Here is a 9329-nt window from a genome sequence, read left to right as displayed (position 1 = left end):
ACACCACTGTTGCTGTCAGCATCTGTTTTCAAGGTAAACTTTACCTATTTTGTGGTTACCATGGACCAACTAGGGTTTTTCCATACATAGGTCCACATGTGATCATATTTAGCCATTCCAATGGCTGATCATTAGCCCAACACTTCCATTTCAAACCATAGTCACATCGTGAAACCATATATACATACATAAACACAAATGGTCTAATGCCGTACTCCACTTCTACGAGCCATTTTCGCATGGCTTTACACACATACATCACAATAAGAACTTAAACAAAAGGGGGTAGTCCTATACATGCCATATCCAGAGTTCATCTAAAAGAGTACCAAAAGAGCTTTGATAGTGTAGATGACTTCGACTTCGCTGATCCCGAATCCGATAGCTGACGAACAAAATCTATAAAACAGAGAGCCAAAGCAACCGGGTAAGCATTTTAAGCTTAGTAAGTCTCAAGTAATGAAATCGGCTTTGACTACAGTATTACATTCACATAGCTAACTAAATCACTTTATTAACACACATTCTCATAATCATACTTACTTCACACTTCATCAACATATATACACAAGGTATCAACCTTTCTAAAAGCCGAAAATTCGTTAGCCGATCGCACGAATACTATTTAAAACGAATCGACTTTTCCAATGCACATGCAAACATACCTTATCATTCGGGTTGGTCAAGCATATTTATTAAATTAGTTACAGCACAAAACGCTCACATTCAAACCCAAGTTTCTTCGGTATTTAACCGAATACAGCCGCAAACACATTTGCCTTCGGGTCTTAACCCGGACATATCAACTCGCATAATTGCCTTCGGGTCTTAGCCCGGATATATCATCTCGCATAACTGCCTTCGGGTCATAGCCCGGATATATCAACTCGCATAATTGCCTTCGGGTCTTAGCCCGGATATATCAACTCGCATAATTGCCTTCGGGTCTTAGCCCGGATATATCATCTCGCATAATTGCCTTCGGGTCATAGCCCGGATATATCAACTCGCATAATTGCCTTCGGGTCATAGCCCGGATATATCAACTCGCATAATTGCCTTCGGGTCTTAGCCCGGATATAATCCAATGCTCATGCACACATATATCAATAATCATAACACATCCATATCATTTCTTCGTTACTAAGGCTCAAACACAAAACATTTATTAAACCTTTCAAATTTCGGCTCAGTAGCCACACACAAAGAGCATGATTTCAATTGGCTTTATAAGATAGCCTCTAAGCACATTCGACTATCCGTCATAGTATGACTATTCATTTCAATATAATTCAAGTAGGGTCATTACTCGAAGACTTACCTCAAATGTCGTCGAACGACTTCAACGGCTATTCAATTACTTTTTCCTTCCCTTTATCGGATCTAGTTCCCCTTTGCTCTTGAGCTTAAGTTCAACAAAATTTAAAATAGTCATTAATCGACTATTCAAGTATTACTTTCAGAATAATATATATATTGATCCGACTTTCACACACATAGATTATAGTAAGCTTTATAATAATCAATAAATAATTCATCGGCAAACTTTCATTAATGTTTACAACAAAATCACATATTCACTACGAGCTGTTTTCCTGAGCAGTAGTTACTAAATTACTTATAACTGGAGCTACTAAACTCCAAATCACTTGCCGTTAATTTTCCCTGAATATAGACTCGTATATCTTCCATCCATAAAATTTTCAGAATTTTAGGCTTGGCCAATCAATACCAAATTTTTCTTAAAGTTTCCCCTATTTCACTGTTTGACTATTCTGACCACTCTTCACTACGAATCCAATTTCTCACTTTACAGAATTCCAAATGTGTTGTATTTAATCTCATTTGAAACTAGACTCATTAAGGAGTCTAAGCATATAAATTTTATCTTATAATCATTTTTGTACAATTTATAATGATTTTCTAAAAACAGAACAGGGAATCCAGCAGTCATTTTGACTCAGCCCCACAATACTTCAAATATCTCTAGATCGGTAACTCTTTTGTTTCTATAGTTTCTTTTGTAAGAAAATAGACCCTTGAAGCTTTAATGACATAATTCCCTCAGCTTCTAATTCAACTCCTACAAATTATGGCGATTTTCGAAAATCACCTTACTACTGCTGTCCCAAGTAGATTATTACCAATTCACCATTTATCAACAATGCCGCACACACAAATACATACATACTCCTATGTATATGAACCGTCTATAATTAATTTATAACCTATTCGGCCTTACTACTTAAACTTAGCCTTCATATGTAATTATATATTATGACTTAATACAACAATTTCATATAGGTTTCTTCTAAGCTAATAATAACCGAACCATTTAGTCAAGCTTAAGGCTGATTCTATTTTTTTTCATATTAAGGTCACACCTCCCTTAAAAGAAATTCTAGCCTTCTTAACTTTAATTAGCTACTACCTATTCTTTAAACATTAAATACAATGCAATTAACATTTAAACCTTTATACCGAATTTGCTCACACAATAGTCCTTGACCGAAAGTTCTTAGACTCTAGCTACCCTAATGTCATTCCTTGAAACACATCCGAATATCACGTTCAACACCTCCCATCAACAAGTTAAAATTTCTCAAATTCAATTACTAGTGCTTTTATAAAACATAAACAAAAATACATTAAACATTATCTCCCCAAGAATCAATAGCATAACCGAATACATATATTTTTCTTTCACCCTACATTAGATTCGGCAATCCCATAAACCATATTAACCTTAACTTTCAAGCTAAAACAATTAACAATTTAACACATCCAACCTAACTATCCATCTAATGTCATCAAAACTTCTACTAAAAATTTTAAGTTCCTAGGCCGCAATTCAACCCTCATAAATAACCTAATTTCAATCCAAGATTCAAGTAAAATTTAAACCAATCCTCCAAATTATGCATACATTTTCAAGAGTGGCATAAAACATACCTTTTTGTATCAAAACACCTTAGCCGAAATTCAACAAGAGTTTTTCTTCTTTCTTTCTTCTAGTTTCGGCAATGGAGAAGTAAAGATGAAACACTTTGGTTTCTCATCCCACTTCTCATATTTTATTTCCTTTAATTTCAATTATTAAATCATTTGTTAATACAAAATTATTTTAATTTTTGAATTAGTGGAGCATATTCCTTCCTTGGCCGGCCACCATGTTTATCATGGGTAAATTGACATGCAAAACCACTCCTTTCAATGCATGTACTATTAGACCATTGTAAAATTAACCTCTCACTTTCCAACAAAGTTTCATATAAGTCCATATTAATAAATTCACATAAAGATGATCAAATTAATGCATGAAACTTTCACACATGCATTTACTCACATCATAAACACAGAATATAACTTTTAATTATTTATAAGACTCGGTTTAGCAGTCCCGAAACCACTTCCCGACTAGGGTCAGTTTTGGGCTGTCACAGTCAATATATATAAATGTGTCAACCCAAGTTCAATTAATGCATATATTGTAACATCAAAGATAGAAAAGGTACCAGTAATAACATCAGGAGCTGAGGCCTCTTCGTGTGCATGGATCGCATAAGCTCTAGCAGGAGCTCGAGCTTCAGATCGAACTATTGTATCTTTGGTCCCACTTCAACTGACTCCAGCGGTGCCACTATTTCCTAGTTGTCTACCTCCATTAGAAGTAACAATAGATTTTGATTTCCGATATCTATTCAATTTAGCTTGACCCAAGCAATATTTCTTAAAATGATTGGGGGATCCACAAATAAAACAGGACCTGTCTATCAATCTACACACTCTCGAATGATTTCGGCCACAATGGTTGCATTCAAGTCTACTTACATTTTGAACGCTACCCGTTCTAGCTACAGTAGGCATCAATGATCTTATACTATTTTGTTTCATTCGATCTCTGCCATGAAACCTTGATGATGCTGAAAAATGACTACTTGATTCTTTCATTTTCTTAGCTCGATCAGACAAAACTATGAACTCTCGAATTTCCATCACACCAACTAGCAACTTGATCTCGTCATTTAATCCATCTTCGAAATAGATACACATTTCTTCCTCACTAGATACAATTTCACAAACATGCTTACTGAGCTATACAAACTCACGTTCGTATTCAGTAACTGATCTTTTTCCCTGTTTCAACTTAAAGAATTCCTTTTTCTTCTTATCAAGGTATCTTTTGTTGACATAATTCTTTCAAAATTCAGTTTTAAAGAATTCCTATCTAACCCATTTTTTAGGTGCAACTGGAATTAGAGTCGAGCACTAGTAAAAACCCTCTTTTTTTAAAAGTGGCACAACACATCTGATCTTCCGTAATTCGTTGTAGCAGATTAAACTAGTTTTCATACTTTAGGAGCTTGAATAAGAGCAATTCTATTATGTTTTAGTTAGTTTTTTATTTTAGTTTCAATTCAATAAAAAGTGTAATTTAAGTTATTTTATGACCTTAGAGGCCGAAAAAGGACTAAGAGAGGACTAACGTACTTAGTAAGTGTGCAGGATAACCATTCAAAGGCATTAGAGCTCGAGGCTAGTTGTAGTGTTGCAACACATGAATTGAATGTCGCAACATAGTGAGTAGAGTGCCAAAATTCCAAGACTGCCTTTGGTGTCGCGACACAGTCAGGAGATGTCACGACACACCTTTGGAGCTAAACATGAGGCCAAGCAAACATCCTTCAATGTCACGATGTAGGCACTAGATGTTGCGATACCGGTCATGTACCTGAAATAATTACTGAGCTGAGGGTGTTTTAATCCCCACAATGGAAATTAACATGACAATGTTAGCCAACCTAGGGTTAAGGAAGACGACTAACCCTAACTCTATATATAGACTCATTAGGCACTTAAGAAAGACAACTTTCCATAAATTAGAATTTTCTTTGTAATTTAGTTTTTAGTTTTTTTAGACTTAGGTTTCCTTTTTAGTTATTTTCATTTGTGTTCTTCGGTGAACTTGATTGGTGGATTCAATCAAAATTCTGTATGGATTCTGCACTTCATCTATCGAATACAATCATGATTTCTCTTTAAACTCTTATTCTTGATTTGTTCTTAATGCCTAATTTTTTTATCAAGCTTATTGTGTTTATGAAATCGATAAGGAACTAATCCTCTTATGGGGGATTAGTGAGTGGAAGTGTAATTAATTAATTTCTATGTAGGGTTTTCTTAGCGAATCAACTATTTGGGATAGAAAGAATTTAAACCTTAGGCCTGGAAACCCTAGGAAGTCATCTAGGTGGGAATTAACCCAAATTTTGTATTCCATATCTGTGAACCCCTTACCCTAATCCGTTCTGGACTATAAGGTCGAGAGATAAGTAGTTATTGCCGACTCATTAGTTTAGTGGAAAATCGAGAGATCCTACTAAGGTAACGACTAGTTGATTGAGTAGAAACCCAAAATAGGAATTAGTTATGACCACTGAAGCGAGCTAATCACCCATGCCTTAGATTTGGTTGAATTACATCTTAGTTTTCTGTGTTCACTCTTTTATGCATATATATTTCTTTTTTCTTATAAAAATCTGAATTATTTTATTTTATGTTTGATCGTAATATAATTTATTTAAAGTACTAATTAGATCTATTATTGTTTAGGTTAATATTGATTTAGTACTTGCTTCCCTTGGGTACAATCAACGGAGTACTTACCGACTCTGTTGTAACTATATTACAATTTGACCCGCATACTTGCAGACATCGCCTCAATATTATATTTTTAGTTGCACTATTCACACTTTGGACATTAGTACGTCGGAGGCGGTCAAGTTGTTGGAGACGTTGCCGATGGGGAACGTCACTAGATGAATTTTAATTTATGGATTTAGGAAAATTTTAAATTATAGATACGATCTTTAATTTCATATATTTATGTATTTATGTTATTTTACTAACACTTTTTCTTTTCTTCAAAAGATCCCAGCACCTACCCTTGAAAAGAGGGAAAAGTCCTACAAAATTAGCCATTAAGACCCATTCAGCAATACCATGGACAACTTTGATTACATGTGGTTTGATGATGAAATAAATTATGATGATGAAATTTATGAATGAGACTACGAAGAATGGGAAATTTAGGAGAGTCAAAGATTGTTAAAGTTAGAACTGAGTCAACTAAGAGAATTGGAGCTTATGTAAGCTCGTAAAAGACCTGAGAATGTAAACCTATCATAAATATAATATTTAACATATATAATTAATATAATATTTCTATAACATAATATATTCAGGCCGAGCCAGGCTCAGGTAAAAAATATCTTGCCCAAGGCCCAACCCATATAGAAAATGGGCCTTAAATTTTACCCAAGTTTATTTTTCGAGCCTTGTATTTTTATCCAAATTCTCCTATTTTTCGGATGAGCCTTTGAGCCTGGGCGGGTGGTTGGCCCATTAGCAGGTCTAACTGATACCATGTGTGTTAGGAATTGAGGATATAGTGCTTTAGATGGACTTGAACTCCGAATAATTTCCTTTTGAAAGTTTACTATTACAAATAAAGTTGGGGTTAATATTTGGTATACTCACAGATTATTTTTCTTTATTCACAGCTTTAAAAAATTGTCATGTATTTTTTTTAAATATTTATTTTTTTAATAATTTACCATACCCTTATGGAACATTTGTCAACCCCTTGACCTCTTGTGGGTCTAAAAACTTCACTAGTCAATGTACCAAATAATTTTCCATAACGTATAGGTCCTAATAATTATAGTATAGAATCAAACCAGTACAAAATATGATAATAAAACATAAACAACTGGACAGAACTCAAATATGATATATGTAAATAATAATGTAGAAGAGTAGAAGAGGGTGAAAGATATATATGTAAAATAATATTGGAGCAATTGTCATATAAAATTCTGAGACTTGCTTGGAAACGCACAAATACTTTGAAACTTGAGCAGGATTTTGTCAAATTAATTCGATTTTTCATGGAATTATGATTTGTGTTATGCTAGTTATGTAGCCTTTTGTTTTCGATTCTTTAATAAAATTCCCATGGTTAGAAAAAAGAAAACAATTGAAACTTGCTACTGTTAGTTTTCAACGATATGTTTATTTCTTAAAATACTTAATCAACTTCTCTTGGATTACCATAGCTTTCTTGGTCACAGATCGAGATACCCATTAAAGAAAAAAAAAAAGAGATGATAAATTCCAGCCTTGTTTTTTCTAGCTTGTATCGCTTTTGCATAAGAATCATGCGCTAATCTGCATATCTGCATATAGAGTGAAAAAATGCTATCTAATTACGAGCAAACTTGAATAATAAAATAAAGTAACTAAAAATGGGATTAAGGGGAAAAAGAGATAACTTAATTACCATCGATTACCACAAGTCAGAGGAGGCAGATTGCACTGAGAAGGGAGTCGAGAGGCAATACTAAGAGTGCTGCAGAGGCAGTCATGTTGCACTGATTGGAGTGCAGCACAGCAGTCAGGGCTAGGGTTGGTCTGAGTGGCACCAGGGACCACAAATGGTGCGCACACATTCAAGTTGGTGAGCTCAGTACTGCAGCTTTGTGCCTTAGCCGTCTGGGTCTGCACTGCTACTACAGTCAGCAGCACAAGTATTGCTGCTGCTTGGGAACTGAGAGATGCCACTGATTTAATAACTTCCATGGTTTCTAAAATCTTGGGTTAATTTTGTTTCTCAGTTTTGTGCCTAGTTATTGAGATTTGAGGGTATTTATAGTGGGCCTTGGATGCTTACAGAATTGAGAGTATCCGTTAATGCACGAGTTACCTATGTTAATTTTTTAGCGCGTCAATGTTTTGTTATACTTAGAACAGTTGAAGGATTACATTTCTCGTGTGTATAACTACACAGCACATAATACAACTTTAACGACAACAGAAAATGCTGTGAATATTTGGGGGAAAAAGAAGTAAAAGGAAAAACAAGTCTGCCAATAGCCAAAGGTTAGATATTATAGTTCTCACAACTTCAAATGAATTATTCAACTCAATTGATGGTATGATTCTTCAATTTTGAACTTCCCTGTATTCAACAAAATTTCTCAAAACCAGTTACATGAATAAACCTGATATAATTTACCACTCTTGATGGCGTTAAATTCATTAATTATAATTTTTAGACTTAAAAACTGAATAAAATTACAGATAGGAGTAACGTCAAATCTCTCACAGAAGGATAAAGAAATTTGAGTTTTGCAGTCACCAAAATTTAATCGTAGTCATAATTAAGTAAAGTGTGAGGAAAATAAATAAAAGAGGGTTATTAATTATTAAAAAAGAAAGAAAACAAAATTTTAAATAATAGAAAATAAAAAATCAAAAGAATAAATAATTGACTCCACCCTTAAGTGTAATGTCAGTTTCGATGTTGGGATTGACCACGAATTACTTGATGTTTTTCTCATTTATTGATAAGCTAGTATCACTTATTGATTTTTTAGCTCAAATATTTTCATTTAAATCTCTATCAACTTAAATTATTTTCAGTTGGGTCCTTTTATTTTCATGGAGTTCATCCTATTAACTATTGATCTACATTTTTTTTCAAGATTTTAGGAAATCGGGGTTAGAAAGAATTTTAAAGATAGATGCACAAAACACTTCAGATTTGTTTCTTTTGTTTTCTTAGGGTTTGAGTCTTCTGAATTTTCTATTCAAGAAATAGTCAAACGAACTGAAATCAACTCAAACATTAAAATTGGTTATTTGGATCCAAGATTTTGCATCATTTTCTACTAGAGCTAGGTGATATGGGCTGAATTATATGAGTAAAATCATAATAAAGAGAAACCTTAGTGAAATGCTGCACAACGAGTGAATTAAGTGAAACAGCGCGTTTTGTTCATACAATTTGTTACTGTTAACTAATTATTCCAACCTATCATTTTCTTTATTTTCTTATATATCAGGAATGTTGAGTTGTATTGGGTATGCATGAGAATTATTCAGTAAAAATTCTTACTCTCTTTCTCTATTCTCTCTATTCTCTCTGTTCTCTCATTTTTCTCTGCTCTCCCTTTTCTAGTTTTTTGTTCCAAAACATATCAAAGGTATCAGAGCTTCAACGATTCTTCATGGCTGGAGATGGTGTGATCACGTGAGGGCAAAAGGACTCGTCTATGCTGTAGTAGGAACTTTTGAAGGTTTAGGGAGAGTTGTCTCAGCTGGAAGCTAAGTGGGATTCCAAGTTGGAAGCAAGGCTGCAAGGCTTTAGCGATTATTTGTGATTGGAGATTCATTCATTATTTGAGCAATATTTGGGATCTTCTTCTTCAAATGCGGCAGCTGTTGCTTGATAACTCTTGAAAAGAGTTATAATTCATGCCTTTAGA

The 9329-nt window shown here is 34.1% G+C and overlaps 1 protein-coding gene across 1 annotated transcript; it reads right to left on the bottom strand.

Annotated features, from left to right (window-relative positions):
- Positions 1-7055: 7055 nt before the first annotated feature.
- LOC107892716 (stamen-specific protein FIL1) lies at positions 7056-7677 on the bottom strand. Its single transcript, XM_016817772.2, has 2 exons — positions 7353-7677; positions 7056-7238 (listed from the first exon to the last, which is right to left on the bottom strand). Exons 1-2 carry the CDS (start codon positions 7639-7641, stop codon positions 7219-7221), a joined length of 309 nt encoding a protein of 102 aa, XP_016673261.1. The 5' UTR covers positions 7642-7677; the 3' UTR covers positions 7056-7218.
- Positions 7678-9329: the final 1652 nt, after the last annotated feature.

The sequence above is a fragment of the Gossypium hirsutum genome, chromosome D09 (assembly GCF_007990345.1).
Source record: "Gossypium hirsutum isolate 1008001.06 chromosome D09, Gossypium_hirsutum_v2.1, whole genome shotgun sequence".
In the NCBI taxonomy this organism is placed as follows: Eukaryota; Viridiplantae; Streptophyta; class Magnoliopsida; order Malvales; family Malvaceae; genus Gossypium; species Gossypium hirsutum.
This window is presented reverse-complemented; position numbering and strand designations above follow the sequence as displayed.